This window comes from Zingiber officinale, chromosome 4B (genome assembly GCF_018446385.1).
Source record: "Zingiber officinale cultivar Zhangliang chromosome 4B, Zo_v1.1, whole genome shotgun sequence".
NCBI lineage: Eukaryota > Viridiplantae > Streptophyta > Magnoliopsida > Zingiberales > Zingiberaceae > Zingiber > Zingiber officinale.
In genome coordinates, this window is record NC_055993.1 from 115695884 (window position 1) to 115719330 (window position 23447).

General features: G+C 34.3%; 1 protein-coding gene across 1 annotated transcript in view; it reads right to left on the minus strand.

Annotated features, from left to right (window-relative positions):
* Nucleotides 1-23447, minus strand: part of LOC121976128 (protein OPAQUE1-like) — a 132842-nt gene that overhangs the window by 35509 nt on the left and 73886 nt on the right. Inside the window, exons 23-27 of the mRNA XM_042528135.1 lie at nt 10822-11043; nt 4357-4496; nt 3892-4009; nt 3757-3801; nt 3597-3677 (exon numbers count right to left, since the gene is read on the minus strand). Coding sequence (XP_042384069.1) covers nt 3597-3677; nt 3757-3801; nt 3892-4009; nt 4357-4496; nt 10822-11043 — 606 coding nt within the window. The remainder of the gene's footprint in view (nt 1-3596; nt 3678-3756; nt 3802-3891; nt 4010-4356; nt 4497-10821; nt 11044-23447) is intronic.

The window sequence follows — 23447 nt, forward strand, 5'->3', positions numbered from 1 at the left end:
GTAAGACTTGAGGCGGAGTAACTAACGCATTTCCAATGAAGATAGGGTTACATCAAGGATCAGCTTTAAGTCTCTATCTTTTTACACTAATTATAGACGAACTCACTGCACATATTCAGTACCATAGTGCATGTTTTTGTAGATGATATTATTTTGGTAGATGAAACACGTGAAGGAGTAAATGTTAAACTAGAATATTTGGCACGAAACACTAGAAGAGAAAGGTTTTAGGTTTAGTAGATCAATGATAAAATATATGGAATTTAAATTTAGCAATATTAGACGTAATGAGAAAATTGTTAAGATAAGAGATAACGAGTTGTGCGAAACTAAGAGTTTTAAATATTTAGGATCAATTTTGCAAAACGATGGAGGGATTGAGAGAGATGTCTTATATAGAATATAAGTAGGATGGTTGAAATGGAGAAAAGCGTCGAGTGTTTTATGTGACCGTAAAGTACCCCTAAACTTAAAGGAAAGTAATATAAAACTGCAATTAGACTTGTTATGTTATATGGAGCTGAATGTTGAGCTATGACTCAAGAGCATGAGCAGAAGATAAAACTTGCAGAGATGAGGATGTTAAGGTGGATATGTGGATATAGAAAAATGGACAAAATAATAAATGAGAGCATCTAATGAGGAAAAACTCTGAGAGACACGTTTAAGATGGTACGAACATGTACTTCGACGACAAATAAATGCTCCAGTTAGGCAATGTGAAACTATAACAAACACGCATATCAAACAAGGAAAAGGAAGACCCAAAAAAGACTTAGTTAGCACCAATAACACCAGACAAAATTCATTTAAGTATAGATGATGATATAGTAAGAGATAGAACTCAATTGCGTAAAAGGATTCATACAACCGATACCACCTAAAGGGACAAGGCTTGGTTGTTGTTGTTGTAGTAGTAGTTGATAGCTACCATAGTTATGCTATATCGCTTTGCTATTATGTTAGATTGTCATTCATGAAGGTGTTCTTAGTGTTGTCATAGCACCATGATTGCTGGAATGTTGAGAAGGATGCATCATTACAATTCTGGTTGAAGTTGATAATCATGCATCTGCATCTTACTATTTTGAATTCCTAATCTTCTTTGCTGATTCAATAATTGTCGAATCAAATTTCAGGTCTCCTAAGTTATAAAGTGCTTCTTTGCTGATTCAATAATTGTTGAATCAAATTTCAGGTTTATAAAGCTGTCGTGATTGCTAGACATGTATTCCAATCCTTTCTCTCATGGTTATAATCTTAACTCATACTATAGCAACAATTTGTCTCCAATAATCATCTTCATGTATGAACCAAGCCTAGAAAATTGAATTGTCATTGTATATAAATGATCACTCAACAACAACAACAACCAAACTTTATCTCACTAAATGGGATAGGTTAATATAAATAATCACTCAAATTCCAATTTCAGACAATATGTTGTTTCAATAAAAGACCAAACCTACATAAATTGCTCACTCAATTATGTGCATTGAAAAATTTAATTTGAAGAATTACTCACATGTTTGTTAGAAATTTGACATGTTAACTTTTATATTTTGAATATTATTATAATCCCAAAATAGACATGCCAATGTATATTTTGAACTTATATGAGTTTATAAATATTTTTACCTCTCCCTTTCTCTTGTTTGCACCTCATCTCTTGTCACCTTCCTCACATACCCTCTTCACTCTTCCGCCTCACCTCTTTCTCTTCTCTACCAAAAGTCTAAGAATTCTCTCTTCTCCTTTTCTTGTCATCCACCTTTTTCTCTCCCACATCTGGCCACCAAAATCTTACCTTAACACTTTTGCCGGTGCTCCATCTTCTCTCTTCCACCTCTCTATGAAACCACTTGTTCTACCACATATCCGCTTACACATGACAAACTTTGGCAGAACCCTTGCCTTGCACTACACCAATAGCACCCACCATCACTCCAACAAATCCTCCATCTTGCCTCCTCTCCAACTCCTACCTCATCTCCAATCCACTGCTTTCCAATAACCATCAAGACAACTCATAAATGAAAAGACAAAATGGAAGGAAGGAGGAAAGATGGGATGAAGGCAGAAGGGGGATGGTGATGCGGAAACTTTGAGGTCATAACGCTTGCATCGGATTGAATTACGGGGTCATAATATATCAAAACAAAGCTCATTCAAAGATCTACATTTATTATGGGGTAAAACCCATAACGGCCCAATCTTAGGCTCAAAAAACATTGCTTAAGACTTTTCGGAGGCTCAGAATTATTTTAGTCATTTTATTATCTTTTAGGATTTATAATTAAGGGTATTTTCGTTTTTGTAGAGTTATGGTTTTGAGACTATTGAAATTAGTTATTTAGTTGATTTTAGGGTAGTTTTTATTAATATTTTTTGTCGTTCCTTTTCCCAAAGCTGCATGTTTTGGATGTCTATTTCTAGTATTGTGCTAAATCAACAAGTCTTTAGAACATTGTTTCTCATGTTCGAATCCAATGATTAAATAGTTTCTACTATGTCAGGTGGGAGGGGGTGAGGGAGAGAAGGGTAAGAAGTATGAAGATAGTTCAACATATGAAAACACACTATAAGTGAGGACCTAATAAAAAGAAGGGTATTCATATAATAAACTATTAATGTATTTTTATATTGAAAACACAGCCAAAACAGTATTTAATCGATCATATCATGCTTTGGGAGAGAAAACACTAACAAAATAATGTATCTATTATGAATATTATGACTCCTTATAACTATGGTTTAAAATCTCGTGTCATACCGAGTGGCACAAGCGAAACATTTTGATTCGCCTGTCAATCGATACGATGCAGAGACCGGCACGTCCCACAGAGACGTTGCATGACCCCTTGACCGCGCCAGAGTGGTCGCACGAGCTAGGTTGCACGTCGGTGTCCTAATTTTTAATTAAAACTTAACTTTAACAATTTCAGTTAACTCCCAGCTATAGTAGAGATAATCTAAATAGATTTTATTAAACCTTAATAAAACTATCGCATTAATTTTATATATATATAATTTATTTTAATTCTAAAAATATATAATAAAATTTATTTATTTATCATATGTATTTCTTTAATTTTTATTTTATTTTTTCATATTTTTTGTTTTTAAAATATTTTTTATTAATATATTTTATATTACAAAAATACCAAAACCGTATCGAAATGGCACAATAAGGTACCGAAACCGAATCGTTCCGATCAAATACCAAAACTCTGAAACTGTTCGAAATTTTAAACTATGCTTATAACTTGGCATAATTTCTCTTGACCTCAGGGCGTCTACTAGCTCCCCTTTTCATCAAGTTGTACAAGTTGAGCATGACCCAACTTTTATCCTTCAGTTTAGTGAAGTGTGTTAAACTAGTTTTATTCCATATATTCCTAGCAATAAGAGAATTTTAAATGAGTCAATCTTCTGTAGGTTGAATCCTTTCTCCTCTTTATATATAGAATCTTTTACTAAAAAAGTGTTGTCCAATAAATCCATCCTCATGTATGCTATCTTGAGAGTCTTCAGGAAAAATCATGTTATAAACAAAAGAAAAAACCTGACGAGACTGTAAAATAATAAATCATTACCTCATGTCTCTCAACAATTTTCCTTGCTCTTCGAGATGCTGATAAGGTTAATGGAGGGATAGTTTTTGAGGGAGGAGTTTCCTGGAATCAACAATGATCAGTAGTTCTGAGCCAAACATTGATTTGAAAATTAAAAACTAATCAAGCAATTTCATCTTACCACTGTATCCTCTGTTCTAGGAAGTACAAGTGCACTAGAGTATTTCTGTTCACACATGAGAAAAAATAAAAATGTAAATGGTTTTTTCAAAGTCTCTAAAGCAACAGAGAGACAGAAAATCATGAAAGAAAAGACCTCAGAGTATGATTTGAAATTGACAACCCCAGAATGATTGTGCATAGGAGAAAAGCTAAATGACTTTTGCCTAAGGATGTGATTCTCATCTTCTAAACTGATAAGCTTCTCCTCAAACCTACAGAAATGGAAAACATCAGATTATGGAAAAAGAAATATTATATTATAACAAATAACAATCACAAAACTAAATAACTGTCCATAATGAATGTAGAATTTTCCATCCAACCACCGCAGATAAATATTATAATAACATAGGTGCATATCATATGCGAGTATAAATTAGCAGGGCCAGCCTTGTCCATGTGAGTGGAGAAAACAAGTAGCTCTCCTTATTTTAACTTGAAGAAACTAAAGTAGACCTACCAATGTTCAATAGGTAACTCCAAGAAAAGTAAGGAAAAGCATATCAATAATGATGTTTCAGACGTTAATTTGCACATATTTCAGGAGTTAAATGCATACTTGCTCAAGTTTCCTTGAAGTTGTAGACACTTCGCTTCCATTTCATGTAATTTTTCAAGTGTATTGCCATTATATTTTTTAGCTCTTTGAAGCTCACCCTCCAACTCCAAATTTCTCTCTTGAAGGGAATCGAAAGATCCCTGCAAAAGAAAAAACACAAACTAATTCACTAGAAATCAATAATCGGATGGGTAACTTGTAAGTCATTTACTTTTCACATTTATGAATTATAAGAAAATTTTAAGAGGATAATTGGTAACAGCAATAATATTTCATTGACGATGGATTCAGCAGGAAGTAGTTGTAATGATTTTAAGTAGCAAAATAAGACATTTATACAAAGAAGCCCTTTTGAGATTCAACTCAATTAAACCAAGGGAAAGATAGCAATAATAAGCATTCTCTAGAACAAATTCCAGAAAAAAATCCTTAATTTCATCTAAACAGACCATTTGAGTTCCTTATTGAGATTATTGTTCATTGACATGAAAATCACAATCAGCCCATTGTATTTGATTGCTTGAGGCAGTGACTAGCTGCAGCATCTTCAAGTACTCATCTTCAAGGATCTAATCCTCTCCTCTAAGTAGCATTTCCCAATTGTTTGCAACCATTATACACTACCAGTCATGTAGAGCCACAGCCTACAGTTTACAATCACTCAATTGGCGAGTCAACACAAATATTCACTATTGCCCTCTCCCATATATTAGTCTCAATTATGTGAATTGTTAGTGAACCTACCTAAAAGATTGGTTTATATACCCATGTCACATTGGGAAGCCATACATCAATCTTAATAAACAACCAAATCTTTATCCCACTAAACGAGGTTGGCTACATAATCCTCCTACGTCATTAGGCTCGATCTCATAGTATATTATTATTTATATTTAAATAAATTTTATCCCCTTTAATTGTTGCTAACTAAGTCTTCTTGGGCTTTCCCTCTTCCCCGATTAATGTGTGTAATTATCAATGACTCACATACCCTAATTAGAACATTTATTGACCGCCTATATGTTCATATCATTTTAAACGTGTCTCTCGAAATTTCTCTCAATAAGTATAATTCCGACTCTAATATTCTCATTTCATCTTCGGATGTCTGCACATCTACCTTAACATTCTCATTTTAGCGATTCTTATATTTTGCTCGTGTGCTCGCTCATAGCCCAACATTCAATTCATATATAGAGCAGGTCTAATTTCTAGTGTCTCCTACTAAGATTCAAACTTAGCATTTAATAATTCACGTATCTCATCTACCAAAGTAATATCATCTATAACAACATGCATCATGGTAATGTATCTTATGTATGTCCAGTGAGTTCATCCATAACTAGTATAAAAATTATAAATTCAGAGTTAATCCTTAATATAACCCTATTTTAAACGGGAAATGTTTCAATTAATCCTTCTAGAGTTTTCACTTTTGTCATTACATCCTTATCCTTAATTGTCTCAATATACTCTACACTAACATCCTTTTCTATACTCCTTTGACCAACTTAAATTGTTAAGCTAAATTGATCATCCAACTCTCCAATTGAGAAGATGATTAAAATACCCCTTCCATCTCATTTATTTCCTCATCCTTCACTAGTATCATATTCAATTTGTGTTTAATGCATCTTATTTAAATAAGATCCCTTGTTTTTCTCTCTTTTGCCGTAACTATACTATATATGTCTCTTTCCCCCTTCTTTTTATCAAGTTGTCAATACAACCATTCGAAAGCATCATTTTTAGTTTCACTCGGTGCTTTCTAGGCCTCTTTCTTAGCTACTGCATATTTTTTTATTTTTCTTCACTCTTGTTCTTCATTATTCTACTATTAAGATTCTTTATTTAATTCTCGTCCTCTTGACTCACCAAATACGCTCTTAGTCACTATTTTAAAATTTAACATCATCTTATCATGTCATATTCAAGTCACTATGTATTTCTCCTAATACTTGTGCTTCCACCCTCTCTTTAAAGATACTTTGTTGCGCATCTTTTAACTTCCACTACTTATTCAAGTTGGCTATATGAATCATTCCACGTCAAACTAAGTATTCTTCTCTTTTCTTGAAAAAATATATTAGCTATTATAAGTTTACAAGCTATTGCAAAATCCAATATAATTTTCTCTTTATTTCATGTTCCAAAATTATAGCATTCATGCACCCGTTCATATTCCTTATTTCCTACTTGCCCATTTAGATCTTCTCTTATTAAAATCATCTCGTTTGTTAGAATTTTTTTTACTAGCTCATCTAGGTGTTACCAAAACTTATGTTTGGTGTCTTCATCTAATCTTATTTGAAGTACATATATGTTAATTACATTAATATTTTCTTTTGCTCATGCTAATTTAAGAGTTATAATCCTATCTCCCTTCCTAATACTCTTACTTTGTCCTTTAAAGAATTATCTATAATAATATTTAATTTATCATTTTACTTTCCTGTGTAAGGTAACTTAATACTTAGTTCTCTATCGTCTTTATTTTCTTCTCTACCCATTTTGTCCCTTGTAATTACAAAATATTAATTATTCTTCTAATCATCATATCTATTATTTTCATTGTCTTGTTAGTGAGTGTTCCTAAGTTCTATGTTCCAAATCTAAGACGCATATTCTTATAATGTTTGTTCTTATCCAACATGAGTGTAATTCATAGGGGTGTCAAAAATGAACCCGACCTGACGACCCAACCCGAGTCGACCCGAAAAAAATCAGGTTCGGGTTGGGCATTTTCGGGTTCGGGTCGGGTTCGGGTTGGAGAGTAAAAAATTTTCGAGTTGGGTCGGGTCGGGTTCGGGTTGACCCGTGATGGCTTAAATATAAGGTTTTGTGGGATTTTTTGGGTTAAATCAAATTTTATTTTAAAAATTTAGATGTTTTTATGTATATTAATATCATGTTTGTATGATAATGATGGAGTATTGAGATAAAAGTGAAGAATTATAGAGGAAATAGCCCAAAAAAGTCGTTTTGAATCGGATTTTCGGGTTATATGGGTCGGGTTCGGGTTGATCGGGTTGGTCGGGTTCGGGTTCGGGTTGGGGTGTTTTGGGTTGAACTCGGGTTCGGGTCGGGTTCGGGTTAAAAAAAAAAAACTCAACCCGACCCGACCCACCCGAATTGACACCCCTAGTAATTCACACCATGGTTTAAAATTTTGAGTCATATCAGAGTTTCGGTCGTCGATGTTTCGGTATATGTCGTACTAATATCGTTTTGGTATTTTTCTAATATAAAATATATTAACAGAATTGACACCCCTAGTAATTCACACCATGGTTTAAAATTTTGAGTCATATCAGAGTTTCGGTCGTCGATGTTTCGGTATATGTCGTACTAATATCGTTTTGGTATTTTTCTAATATAAAATATATTAACAAAAATAAGAAATTTAACTTAAATATTTAAAAAACCATAAAATTTAAAAAATACAAATGATAAATAATATATATATATATTAAATTAATATAATAATTGTATTAAGGTTTAATAAAGTCTATTTAAATTATCCTTATAATAGTTGGGAGTTGATTAAAATTATTAAACTAAGTTGTAATTAAAAATTAAGACATCGACGCACAATCCAACTCGTGCAACCCTTTCAGCGCGGTCTTGGAGTCGCACGATCCCTTTGGCAATTTAATTAATTACATTTTTAGAATTAAAATAAATAATCTATATAGTTAATTAGATAATTTTATTAGGGGTTTAATTAAACTTTTTAGATTATCATCCCTGGCCTGCTCACGTGACCCATATGAGGCCACAGGAGTTGCGCGATTGTCCATGATATTTTTTTAATATAAAATATAATAATTAAAAATGAAATATTTAAAAAATAAAAATATAAAATAATTTTTAAAAAAGGGAAAAATATAGAGAAATAAATAAATAAAAATTTTATTAAATATTTTTAGAATTAAAATAAATAAAATATATAATTAATTAGATGATTTTATTAGGGTTTATTTAAGTCTCTTTGTATTATCCTTATCATAGCTAGGAGTTGAATGAGATAATCAACCAAATTCTCAAATTTAATTAAAAACCCGCCCGCTCACGATACCTAGCATGACCCCTCCAGTCGCGGGATCGCATGACCACTCCAATGCCATTGCTAGGGTCACACGACTCCTCCGAAGCAGCCACTAGGGTCGCACAACCCCTCTGGCCCGGCCTCAGCGATCGAGCGAGCCTTCGGCGGAGACCACAGGGTCGCGCGACACCTCCGCGGTTGCCATTGGGCCTGGTGCTAGGTCGTGCCAATCAGCAAGCGAAACGAAATATTTTGCCTATTTCGACTGACTCGACACAAAATTTAATCCATATTTAACAGTACACTCTAGTTCTCATAGAGATATATCAATCCTTGTCAAAACATTGCAGTCATACCCTCTAATGTATGCCCACAGAACAACCTACCATTAGCGTAATATTTTGTTGCATCCATACATAACATTTGACTATGTTTAACGACTGGCCGGCAACCTCCTTTATTCAAACTTTGGACCGGTCTTGATGGAGACAACTAGGCAATACATACCATATAAATTTTTTAAAGAAGGAGAAAATCTACAAGAGAATAAATTTTTATTTGGACATGATTGTGGATGCATAGTCGCATTGCTCTTCAATCTTTTGGCTGCCTGCTAAGTGCTTTCTCTACCATAGTCATAGATGAAATTATTATCATTCACTATGATTGGTCAGTTATATACTGAAGGGTTACTGGAACAAGATTAGATGCCCCCCAACAGAATATTCTATAGCAACATTGGCCACTAGAAAATAAGTTCAACCAAAATGAGCAATTTTAAAATTTTCTCCAAAGTGCCTCAAGTTCATCTAAATACGCAATCACATCCACTTTGATTCTACTTCAATTGAAAATTTGCATGCTTGATTCGAGTGCATCTTCTCCTATGAGAATTGAGTGTGACCTATTTTCCACTTTTCTCAATGGCTGATCAATTGCATGCATGTTACAAGATCATTTACGTACATCTTATTATTCTAAGAGCTCTATTCCATATAAAATTACTGTCAATTCACAGTCAGTCTTACATGATCATTAAATTTTGTATAACCTTTTAAGATACCTATAGTGTATCCTAAGATATTTGAATGAAGGCAACAGGTGGTGGTCGTCATGAAATTGATGACCATATGAAACACTCAATTTCCTAGTCTGACTATCAACATCGCCACCACTTAGTGGAAACAGTCATCTTATTCATGCATGTGTCCAAAACAAATGAATGACCATATGAAAATGTTAGCGTAGATCCACTACTTACATCTTTATACAATACTATGAAACTAAAGATAGCACCCCCGGGTCAAGATACAACGGCAAGTTGCACCAGCAATTTCCCAAACATTCACGGTTTGAATCCTAGCTATAGCACACTACAAAGCATTTTCCTCCGATGGGATGAAAAATCTAGGACGTTGACAGCTAGTCGATAAGCTGCTCGATAGCTATCACCGTTATGATCCAGTGTTTAATACTCTTACATCTCTAGTGCTTGAACCTATGTTTTATTCCTTATGTTGGAGTTTTGATCTCCTACTCCAATCGTGCAGTTTCGGAATCATTTTGTGCTAACACTCATCACACTTTGGTTTGCATCAAATCATCTCGAGATGAATTTAATACCTGTTCATTTAGTTTATTTGCATATATAATAAGACTATGTGATTGAATATTCAATTGAATGGAAATTTTCATATTATATAGTATTGATACTCCATATGTATTAGTACATTAAAGCATGTCAAGATCGCATTTGTGTCAAATACTTGTACTTGAGTCTGAGTAATATAGCTTAGATGTTGATCTACAAACTCTCCAATAACCCAAATCATCATCTATGGTCAATAGGTTGATTTTAAATATTGTTCAAGCTATCAAGAGCTAGTGATAAAGCATATTTATCTTATTGAATTTTATGGTAGGTATTGTAAAGCCTGTTGAAGCACTCTAATGAAATTAAGTTGGGTGTGTTCTTGATAGGGGTTCCACTTAACAATTTTGCACTAATGTTAGTGGCAACAAAACACAAATTATTGTCTGAGGTAGAATATAAAGGATGATTGTGAGATAATGTTGAACCTAGTTTCATGTCAAACTTAGTGCCATCAGATTAATAAAAAAGAATTGTGAGAACCACTTAGCTATTTAATTCTAACAAATCCAATGATTCATGAATTCACTAAAACTTATTAAAGTTGACCACTACTTCATCCAAGTGTTATACATATAAAGATTGATACATCGTAGATTTCTACTGAAGTGCTACAATACAAATCTATTCAACTACTAAGTTACTTGAAAAGCAACTCAAAAATAAATAAATGACAATGTGAATGCTACTACTACTAATAATAATATAAGTATACAGATAAAACAAGAAACATACAATTAAAATGCAACAAATAAGTCTGTCCTACCTTTAGGTACAAATTCTCCTTCTTAAGTTCCACAATTACATTGAGGTCAATCTTAAAGGATTCCAATTCTTTCAGAGTATGATCCAACTTATTCTGAAGCAACAAATTCTTGTTGCTTTCGATGTTAAAGGCAGACCTGATTGTCTCTAGATCAGCTTCCCGCAATTTCAATGTTTCATGGTGTTTAGAGACTTCTGCCAACTTTGACTCCTCGCTTGCAATCTGCATTAGGAATGTTAATGACATTACATAAATTTTAAGCAAAAGCAGCAAACCTACCCAATCAGAAAAAGGACAAAAACAAGCAATTAATACATATAGTTGTATTCTTTAAGAAGGTTTTAACATCAAGCAAGGTTTTAAGCCTCAGTTTTAATTTTGATCTCAGAGCTGGCCTGGAATATATCAGCATCAACTCACATTAACAGTGTACATTTTACAAATTCCTATAGGCCTAGTAGTCTATTGACTCTAGTTTAAAACACCATCAACACTCATAAAAATATTTGTCAGTATACAATTTCCATCAATAAGATTATGATATTGACCACCCATTGTTCCAAGTAGTTCGAAAAAAGAAACACTGTATTATTTTTCTTATGAAAGAGGACCATTACATCATACAACATAAACACCAATTATAATTAAAACATCCAATGTGAGACTAAACCCACAACATAGAGAAACTCTGATAATTCAATAATCCTCAGGCTGGAGTACAAAGCTGGAGTATAGATATTATTTTAATTGTTAGATAAACTAGATAAAGTAATATAAAGAAAATAAAAATAAAAAAGATGCAGATGCCTAAAGACCCCATGATATAAGTAAAAAAGACGTGAAAATATCATGCTCTAGATTGACCCTCAGCGTAAACATTTGCTAGACATTGGTTGCCAAGAGAAAGATTGATAAATTTGGTTATGATCTTCAAAGGTAACTTCCATGACTTCATCAAAACAAAGAAACCATAGGATTCTGAAGCTTGGGAGGATGGCTGAAAACTTACAAGAGGTTTAGAGTGAAATAGAAACATTAGGATTTCAACAACTACACTAGAAACAAGAAGTTGAGTAGGTAACTCCAAGAGACGAGGATGTTTGAGAGACATTAAAGTTTTGAGTTTCTAGCCTTCCAACATCTAACTGAGAGAAAGAGAACACTGAAAAAACAAAAACTATTAATCTTCTGTCATCTTTTCGATGTTAAAATACATGAAGAAAAATAATGCAAAAATCAATGAGATTAAATTTCAATCAATCAAATCAGCGAAAGGAGAAATGTTGGTGGGAGATTCAATTGCCAATCATTTTACTCCAAGAGAAGAAGTAGATGTTGCAAACAATAGATTATAATTCATCTCATCTTAAATTATTAGAAACTAGGAGTTCTTGAGACAAAAATAAAGGAGAAAGGGAGGGGAGAACTATACATAAAAATTATCCAAAAAAAAAAAATCAGCACCGTTTTTCGGATGCTTATTTCTCTTTTTTATTCATCCTTGCTAAAAAAATATAACTGCATCTTTTAATTTGAGAAACCACCTCCCTTCCCATCTTGCAAAAATTAAGAGTGATAAATGGAAGAAAGAGAAAGCATGGGCAACATCATATTTTTTACAATGATGGAGAAGGGGCAAGGTAAAAAAAATATGGAACCGCCACATCAGTGGCCCCTCTAAAGTTTGTCCCACGTATATGGAGGGAGGTAATGCAGGTACACAAGTGGAAGGTGCATAGCGGGGACTAGCATAGGCAGTGACACCATGGGGATCGACCACTGCCCAATCCGAACACACTACTATACGTCCACCATCTGTGCTACACCCTGGGGACTGAGAAAAGGCAAGGTAAAGCTAGGGTATAGAGTGGAGAGGGAAGAAAATCAAGCTTTATGACAATTGAGAATGGAGAAAATTATAGTTTATGACAAAGGTGAAAGAGTGGATGAAAAAATTAGGCCTTATAAAAAAAATTAAAAGAGAAGGAAGAAGAAATTAGAGTTTATAAAAGCAAAGAGAGAGGAAGGAATTAACATTTATGAAGCAAATGAAGAGAAGTCAGTCATGGTAGTGAGCGGCCTCCTAGGTGGGAGGGCATTTAATCTTCAGAGGAAGGAATCCCATGGAAATCAACACTTGCCCAATGAAGCAACTATGTCACCTGAGTACCAACTCGGCTACACTCATAGGCCAAGAAGCACAGTTGTCACAAGCGTGAGGTGCAAAAAAGCGCTCAAGGGTCTAGGGGCTTAAAGCACAAAGCGAAGCACTTGCTTTACGAAAAAATAATAAATAAAAGGGCTATTATATCTATTCAAAATATTTGACAATGTTTTTAAAAATCTAAATAACCATAAATAAAACATTCTTTGGTGAAACGGTAGATTATTAAAAAAACTAAAAATAAATCAAAAGTCTTTAAAAATATAATAGATGAAATATCAAAAATCAAAATAATTATCTTCTTCATCTTCATTATCTAAATCTACGTCATCAACTTCATCACTTGATTTGTATTCATTGATATCTTCTTCTTCAATTTCATCATCAAAGGTTAATCTCTTCTTCATCACCGAGACTAGTTTGAGTTGAAAATTGCTTTCTTTTTGCTTAAGCAAATGATGATGCCCCTTTTGAAGAAAACAAATTTCAAGATCAAAAGTCATATGCACTTTCACCAACCCCAGATACTCGTGCTATATCACTCCAACGCAAATCTTCACTTTTATAGATAAAATCATTATTATTGTTTTTATCATTGTCATCCAATTTTTCCAATAATCATTCGTTACTATCATCTATTCTGACAAAGTAATAGGATCAATTTTAATTTGCATGTCATATCTTCGCCTTAAAGCTCTGTACTAGATATACATCAAATCATTCAATCGTTGTTGAGACAATCTATTTTTTTCTTAGAATGTACTTAAAAAATATTAAAAAGTAAAGAAGTTAAGACGATAATATAAATTTTAATATATATTAAAAAATTCTAACTTACAAGTTCAAAAACACTCCAATTACGTTCACATCCAGGAGCAGAACATGTGAGGTCAAAATCTTAAATGTTTTTAATCCAGGTGTTGATGACCATAAGAAGACTATTGGAACCCCAAGGTTGTTTTTTGTGTAATCAACCAAGTTATGTTAGGTCTTGTTATGTTCTAATCCTTGTGTCTAAGTGTGCAGAAGCTTGGAAGCACAGGAAGTCGAGCGGAAAACGCAACCAGCGAGAAGGATGACACGGTAAGGGAGCCAACGAGCTCGGTGCATCCGAGGGACGAAAGAGTTACGGAAGAGTACACCGGTGGACGAGAAGAACGTACACGACGTTCAAGGGACGAGAAGCTAGAGCGGAAGCCTGCTCGAGGAGAAGGTCAGAAATTGGGTTCGGATGAGCTATATTCCGGTGGCCGAAATCACCCAGGAGATCGCAGCAGCAAAGGAGCGAAGTGGAGTTATAAATGTTGCTGGAGGCTCCTTCAAAGGCTCTTGAAGGCGCCTCAGCGTCTTCTGTGGAAGGCGCCTTCGATGAACAGTGCAAAAGTGTCTTCCAAGGCTATGGAAGGCGTCTTCGACCAGTCAAACTAGTCGTTTGCAAGTAGATAAAGCTTTATCCACTTGCCACGCTGGAGGAGGCGCCTTCAAGCTTCGGATGAGATTTCCCAGGGGTTATAAAAAGACCCCTGGACCTAAGAAATCTACAACAACTTTGGTATTCAACTTACTAGTCTTTCTGAGTTATTAACGAGTGTAAAAGGCTTCTCCGCCATCTGTGAAGGAGATTCTTAGTGACCGTGCATCTGTCTTGGATTAACAACCATCTAGTTTGTAACCAAGTAAATTCTGGTGTCTTTTACTGTTTTCTTTAAGTCGTTATTTCTGTTATAATTGCATTACTAATCCAAGTCGAAAGATCGAAAAGGTGTTTTATTTTTACGTTTCAGGCAACTCGACCCTCTCCAGCCGGTCCACCGAACCAACAAAGACCACCAATCAGCTTGAAATACAAAAACATATAAGATTAACTTTATTACTATCCAATATTGACATTGCATAATATATCATTTATAAATTTACCTGATGATTTTGAAGTTCTTTGTCTAACAGTTAGCAAACCAAAATGTCTTGCTTTCTTGTATTTTTCCAATTGATTCGTGATCTTATCATGTAAATTTTCACCTCACCAATCTAGATATACACTTCTACAAATCCTCCATCACTTCTAAATTATTTTCTATATCAGGATTTGAGTAAAAACACTCTAGATTCAAAAAATATCCAACTACGTACAAAGGTCAATGGAGTTGAACTTTCCATCTTGTCAATGAATTAAAAAATGCTACGATATTTCTCTTCATTATTGTAAAATGGCACAGTGATAGCTTTTTTTTTTTGGCTCTGTCACTAGTAAATATAACCCATAGGAGATATTCTTTCACCATCTATTAGCCGCAATACTTTCACCAATGGGTTGTCAACTTTTAATGGAAAAATCATATTTTTCTAAAAAGAAGACATCAATAACACTTTTACTATACGTTTTCTAGAAATCACTTTAGAAAATCGATTATTTGCCTACTTTTCATATGTAAACATCTTTATCAAATTTGCTTATTGCACGTGAAACCACTTTAAAATCAAAAAAGCGATTGCAAAACATGTCTTTACGATTCTTACCATGCCTCTCTTTCTAGTAAACTCTCATCATGCTTAATACTTGTGCTCTGTTGTAAATATAATCATTCACCATCAACGTCCGTTCATGTAATTTTTTGAGATTAGGTATTTTAAATATATCCTCAAGCAAAAAATCTAAACAATTAGCTGCACGGAGTCCAATACAAGTGTGAAAATCAATTTTCGAAAAACACAGTAAATTTAGCAAAAAAAATATTAAAAATATAATCCAATTCTTAATTGAAAGTAACAAAAATTTAAAATATTGCCTGACATTGCAGCTTGCATTATATGTTACAACATGAACAACATTCTTTTCTCCAATGTAATACACAAATTTACAAAGCAATTCAAACATCTTGTCAGCTATGAGAGAATAGTCTGCAGTATCAACTAATTCAACACATACCCTTCCTTAAGGACCATTTACCAATAATTTATAAAAGTCATACTCTTTTTATCTATCCACTCGTCTACCATAATTGTGCACCAAAACTTAGCATGATCTTTTTCGTGGGATTTGTGAAGCGAGTTCGTATTTGTCAGTTCCTTAAAATACTTAACCTTGACTTCATGATACGATGGAAGTTTTATCCCCGATCCAAATTGCTCAATAGCTTCAATAAAAAACACAAAAGAATCATATTTAACGGCGTTGAACGAATTTTGGCATCATGCATCCATCTATAAAATTTCTCAACCTCAATATCTCTTAACTTCTTTTTATTTTCATCAAATTGTCCTTTATTTTTTTGCACATCTTCATTTGACAATTTCAGTGACATCTTTCACAAAATAAAGATTAATAGATCAGTTTGTTTACACTGCTTGGATCAAATATTGGTCGTTTCCCTTTCGCTTAAGTTTAAAAATCATCTTCATGTTCTTCCATATCATCAATATTATCAGAATTAGAAATATCTTCTATTTGAGTCTTCAAATTACTCTTTTTTTCATGAACTCTAATTTCTTCTTTAACATGCACGAGACATTTTGGGCAAACTTTCATATTTCTATTGTCCACAACTAAATGCAACTTGTGTCGATGAATTCCACCATTTGTTATTTTACCACAAAAAATACAACCGACTATATTTGGATTTTTTAGGATCCAAAAATGTTGCTAACTCTAAGCAATATCTTTTCAAATTGATAGAATTGTTATATTTAACAAAATTAAAACTTAAGACCAATAGAATCAATAAATAAAAAAATATATTAATATATTAATTAATAAATTAATAAAATTTATAATAATTTTTAAATTTTAAATATAAAATTATGAATATAAATCTAATTTAATGAATTAATAAAAATTACTAAAAGATTTAATTATAAATATAAAATTATTAGAATATAAAAATGATTTATATGATTTAATAATATTTATTAGAATTTTTTTAGTTTTAAATATAAAATTAAGAATATAAATAAATTAATAAAATTTATTACAATTTTTAAAATTTTATAAATATGATTTATATGAATTAATAATAATTATTAGAAATTTTATAATTTTAAATATAAAATTATAAGAATATAAATGAATTAATAAAACTTATAAAAAAAATTAAATATATTTTTTATATTTTATTAGGATAATTTAATTAGGATTTATAAAACATGTTTGAGCAGATAGTTCTGGAGGTGAAAAGCAATTGATCAAGCGGTGAGAAGCAGATGAATCGACTTAATGATAGATTTAAAGAGGATTTAGGGCTTTAAATGAAAAAAAAAAAAAATTTGTGCTTCGTGCAAAAGAGAACGCTTACGCTTTTGTGCAACGAAGTGCGTGCTTCGGAGACCTCGGGTGCTTCCGAGGTCTCGAAAGTGCAAGCCTTGTGCCACGATGCGCTTCGCGCTTAAGCGAGCACTTCGTGCACTTTTGACAACTATGGCAAAGAGTTAACATTTATTGTAACAAAAGGTGATTACGCTCACGTCCCTCATAGCTCGTACCAAGATTATGTGAAGAAAGGTAATTCACGAGGTCAACTTATAGTCAATCGCCAAATGGCTAAGGAGTGGGAGGAATTTTTTTCCGAGGCATGGATCATGGGGAATTGATCTCTGCCCCATTATAGTAAATCTATCACCTTCTAACCAATGTAGTAAGGGAGGAAGAAAAGCAAATTACTAATCCTATCTAGAGTAGAATAAAATAGAGAAAAATACTATAAATAATTAAGTTTACAAGTGTTGCTAATAAATTTATAACTACTTTCACTTCCTAGCTTTATGATTTATCCTCTTTGTTTTAATTTAATATTAACATTTAATCAAAAACTCCGCCCATGATGACCGGTCATGGTCGGTCCCAAGCCCGGATAAAGGAGAAGGGTTGCGTTAGGTTGCCAGCCAGCGTCAAACTATGGCAAATATTCAATGAATGAATACATTAAACTATTGTGTTAATGCTAGGTTGTTTCCCGGAAGGAACGTGTTGTAGAGTCCGACTGTAACGTCTCGACAAGGACCACTACATCTCCAGAACTCAGATGTAGTGATAAATAAGCAAGAGTTCGCGTTACAGGGACCGACTGTAACGTCTCAGCAAGGACCGCTACATCTCCATGAGAACTTGGGTGTAGTGTTAAATAGGCAAGAGTTCTCACACCATAGGTTAGATAAAAACAAATATGATAGGAAAACTAATAATCTAAAATTCAGAACATGGAATATAGGAGCTCTCACTGGTAAATCAATGGAGGTAGTAGATATGATGATTAGAAGAAAAATTAATATTTTGTGTGTACAAGAGATAAAATGGACAGGCGAGAAGGCAAAGATGATAGAGAACTCGGGTTTTAAGTTATGGTACACTGGAAAGAGTAAAGCAAGAAATGGAGTGGGTATCATTGTAGATAATTTGTTAAAGGATGGAGTTGTAGGAGTAGTTAGAAAAGGGGATAGAATTATAGACCTTAAGATAATAGTGGCGAAAGAAACTATGAACATAATTAGCGTATATGCACCACAAGTAGGATTAGATGAAGCTACCAAATCAAGATTTTGGGAGGACTTAGATGAAATATTACAAAATATTTCATCAAATGAAATGATTTTAATAGGAGATGATCTAAATGGGCATGTCGGAGTGAAAAATGAGGAATATGAGAGAGTAGATGGGAGTTATGGGTTTGGAACGAGGAATGAGGAAGGGAAAACTATATTAGATTTTGCGATAGCATATGACCTTATATTAGCTAATACGTTTTTTAAGAAAAGAAAAGAACACTTAGTCACATTCAAAAGTGGGAATAATAAATCGCAAATTGACTTTCTTATGATTAGGAAGAAGGATAGAAAGATTTGTAAAGATTGCAAAGTCATCCCTGGAGAAAGCTTAACTACCCAACATAGGGTAGTAGTGTTGGATATACGTCTCAAACATAGTATCAATAAAAAGAAAATATATACAATTCCTAGAATTAAGTGGTGGAAGTTAAAGGATGGGAAACAAAATATATTTAAGGAGAAGGTAGAAATACAAGCATTAGGTGAAATATACAATGCCTCTAATACAACATGGGATAACATGGTATCAAAGTTGAAAATAATACCAAAGAGTGTACTCGGTGAGTCAAAGGGACATGCACCACTAAGTAAAGAATCTTGGACGTGGAATGAGAAAATTCAAGAGAAAGTAAAGGAAAAACGAATACCTTATAAGGAATTATATATTTGTAAGAACGAGGAAACTTAAAAAAATATACAATAGCCAAAAAAGAAGCTAAGACAGTAATGAGTGAAGCAAAAAATGAAACTTTTGAACAGTTATATCAAAATTTGGATACAAAAGAAGGGGAAAGAGACATTTATAGAATAGCTAAAGGGAGAGAAAGGAAAACAAGAGATCTTAGCCAAATAAAATGTATTAAAGATGAATGTAATAGGGTATTAATAAATGATGGAGAAATAAAAAAGCGGTGAAAGAGGTATTTTCATCAACTTTTTACTGAAAGTTTAGGTGATCAACTTAACTTAGGTAATTTAATTAGGTCAAATGAGCAAAACAATTTTAATTTTTATCGTATAATTTAAACTTCAGAAGTAAAACAAATTTTAAATGAGATGCACAATGGAAAAGTCGTTGACCAGATGATATTCCGATAGAAATATGGAAGTGCTTAGGGAAACAAGGTATTGAATGGCTTACAAAATTATTTAACATGATATTGAAAACGAAAAGAATGTTTGATCAATGGAGGATAAGTACTCTAGTTCCCTTATATAAGAACAAGGGAGACATACAAAATTGTGCAAACTATAGGGGTATTAAACTAATGAGTCATATTATGAAACTTTGGGAAAAAGTAATAGAAAAAAGATTAAGGAAGGAGACCACAGTGACAGAAAATCAATTTGGGTTCATGCCTGGAAGGTCGACAATAGAAGCTATACATCTCCTTAGACAATTAATTGAAAAATATCGGAAGAAAAAACAAGATATACACATGGTATTTATTGACTTAGAAGAAACTTATGATAGAATCTCCAGAGAAATTATATGAAGAATTTTAGAAAAGAAAGGTGTTAGCGTAATATATATTGAACTAATTAAGGATATGTATGAGGATGTTAAAGACTTCAGGCGGAATAACTGAAGCATTTCCAATAAAAATAGGGTTACATCAAGGATCAACCCTAAGTCCCAATCTTTTTACATTAATTATGGACGAACTCACTGCGCACATTCAAGATACAGTACCGTAGTGCATGTTGTTTGCAGATGATATTATTTTGGTAGATGAGACACATGACGAAGTAAATGCTAAACTAGAATCTTGGAGGGAAACACTAGAAGGAAAAGGTTTTAAGCTTAATAGATTAAAGACAAAATATATAGAATTTAAGTTTAGCAATATTAGAAGTAATGAAATAATTGTTAAGATAGGAGAGGACGAGTTGCCCAGAACCGAGAGATTTAAATATTTAGGATCATTTTTACAAAATGATGGAGGGATTGAGAGAGATGTCTTACATAGAATACAAGCAGGATGGGTGAAATGGAGGGAGCGTCGGGTGTTTTATGTAATCGTAAAGTACCTCTTAAACTTAAACGTAAGTTCTATAAAACCGCAGTTAGATCTGCTATATTATATAGAGCTGAATGTTGGACTATGACTCGAGCACATGAACAGAAGATGAGAGTTACAGAGATGAGGATGTTAAGGTGGATGTGTGGACATACGAAGATGGACAAAATAAGAAATGAGAGCATTAGAGAGAAAGTTGGAGTTGCATCTATTGAGGAAAAACTCCGAGTGACACGTTTAAGATGGTATGGATATGTACTTAGATGACCAATAAATGTTCCAGTTAGGCGATGTGAAACTATAATAAACATGCATATCAAACGAGGAAGAAGAAGACCAAAAAAGACTTGGTTAGCAACAATAAAACAAGATAAAATTTATTTAAATATAGATGATAATATAATAGGAGATAGAGCTCAATGGTATAAAAGGATTCATACAGACGACCCCACCTAGTGGAAAAAGGCTTGGTTGTTGTTGTTGTTGTATTAACATTTAATCAAATCTAGCAACAAACTACAATTTTTTATTCCAAATTTAGTAAAACATTTAAAAATCATGTTAAAATATAACATCACTTAAAATTAACATGGCACTCTTATGGTATTAGGCCAACCCAATAATGACAATTGTTAATTTTTTTTGTTGTTGTCAAGATCAAAGCTTTCTAAATATTATTGTAAACAACACTAACACTACCTAAATTTGTTTGGACAATGATTGGGATACCAAATATACACTTCGCTGACCTAACCTGATGCCACATAGGTTTTTAATGAAAATGGAAAAGGTTATATATAATATGATGTGGGGAGTAGAAATAAGGCTACCCATGGACAAGGGTATTTTAGGGTTTTCCGTGACCTTTCATTAACTCTCTTTTTAGGGTTTTTGAAGGGTTGATCCCTTTGCCTCTTAGGCCACGTCTCCCTCTGCCGCTAGCCATGATGGCCCCAAACAGCCTCCCTCGCCACCTCTTACCGTTAGTCGCCCTCTCTCGTGCATCATCTCCTTAACCCCCTCTCTCGCTGACACCACCATCAGCGCCTCGTGCCCTCCTCCCTTTGCACGCCCGACCGCCGGAGCAGTCTACTTCTCATGTTAACGTCGTCGATACCACCGGCTTTCCACTACTCTTTCTCACTACCTCAGCCACCGGCCATGCCCCTTCCCTTCTCCCTCAGGATCGCCGCCCATGGCCTTCTCCTATGTCGTGCCTCCTTCGCTCGACACCGTCGGCCACGCCGCTTCTCTCCTCCCTCATCACCTCCGCTGCCAATCCGGCCTCCCATCCTCGTTTCGTCCTCCTCCGATGTCGATCCAACCTCCAATCCTTGTTGTTGTCCCGCAATCCGGCCTCCGATCTTCGTCGTCGTCCTCCTACGTTGATCCAGGCTCCGATCCTCGTTGTCGTCCTCCACCACCGATCCAGCCTCTGGGCAACACTCGCTGCCGCGCACCCCCGCTGTGCTCCGCCTACGTCGCCGATTCGGCCTCCGAGCATCCCTCGCTGCCACGCACCCTCCCTGTGCTCCGCCTCCATCACCGATCCGGCCCTTGAACAACCCTTGCTGTCGTGCACCCCTGTCATGCTCCACCTTTGTCGTCGAGGCTTCCGAGCCCTCGCGACGGCGCTGTCACCCTATAGATCCTACGCTCCATTCAGCGCCGCATACTAATCTCTATACAGCTCCGCCGATCCTGGTCCAATCGGTCCACACGATTCCAAGGGCTCAATTCCTCGACCAAGCACCCAGCTCATCTCTGATTAGCTTTGTCGTTTGGACGATCTGATCACCCCCACTCCGTGTTATAAAAGTCCTTCCACAGCCCAAGTCTTGTAGGTATCATTGTCGGAGACTTTCTTCCACCTTTGACTCCCTCTTCCTAACTTTTCTATGAGGTCCAAGGATTCAATTAATCCAAAAGATAGCTCACCCTCTTCTTCCTTCTAGTCATGACGACTTCGTCAATATTCTAGACAGCTCACTGATAGATCATTCTTCAACAATTTCAGACAAGATCATATGACAGCAATAAGTTAATAATCTTTTATCCAAAATAAACTCCTGCCAAATCAATTTACCTTTAGATTAACAGCAACCAAAACGACTTAACACCTCAAAATAAAAACAATTTCCAAATATTAGCACATGGTTAAATGTTAATGCTCCTTGAAGGTGTCTTATCAAAAATAACTTTTAACTAAAACTTCAAAAGTCTTTTTTTTTCATTTGCATCATTCAATGACACGAGGAGAAGTTTTTCTACGCAAGTTACAAGCATCATTAATTAGTTGTCCTTTCCAATAACAATGAAATAAAAGTAGCACAATCGAAGTCATTAACTTTCCATGTTTGGATGTCTATTGCAATCTAAAGTGGTGAAGTTAATAGGAGGATTTTCTAAGGTTACATCATCAATTGGCTCATCAAAGAGGTCAATATAGGGTTATTCTAAAATATCATCAAAGACCTAAGGTCAAGTTATTTTTCTTTGAGATTTTTCCTTTATGGCCCAATTTTCAATTTAAAATAAAAGTTCATCATTTGTAAGTGGAGCAACAACTTTCAATATTGTCTATACAGTTACTTAAGGATGATAATTCAATCTTGAAATTTTATTAATATATTTTTCAGTAAACTTGTCATTTATCTCATGCTAATGTGCGATGAGCATCCTTTTAAATACCGAGTCGTTCCGCCCGAAACTCACGGATTTTACCGTTCCGACGGGGGACCGGCACCGGCACGCGACCGACACAGTACGAGGACGTGAAGTTCGGATCGTCATCGCATGCGTCTTCGCGTGCGTCCAATTGCGGCACAGTGCGCGACAGAAGGAATCGATTGGATTCCTTCTGTCGATCACGAGATCACTTTAATCAGGGAAAAAACATTATATAA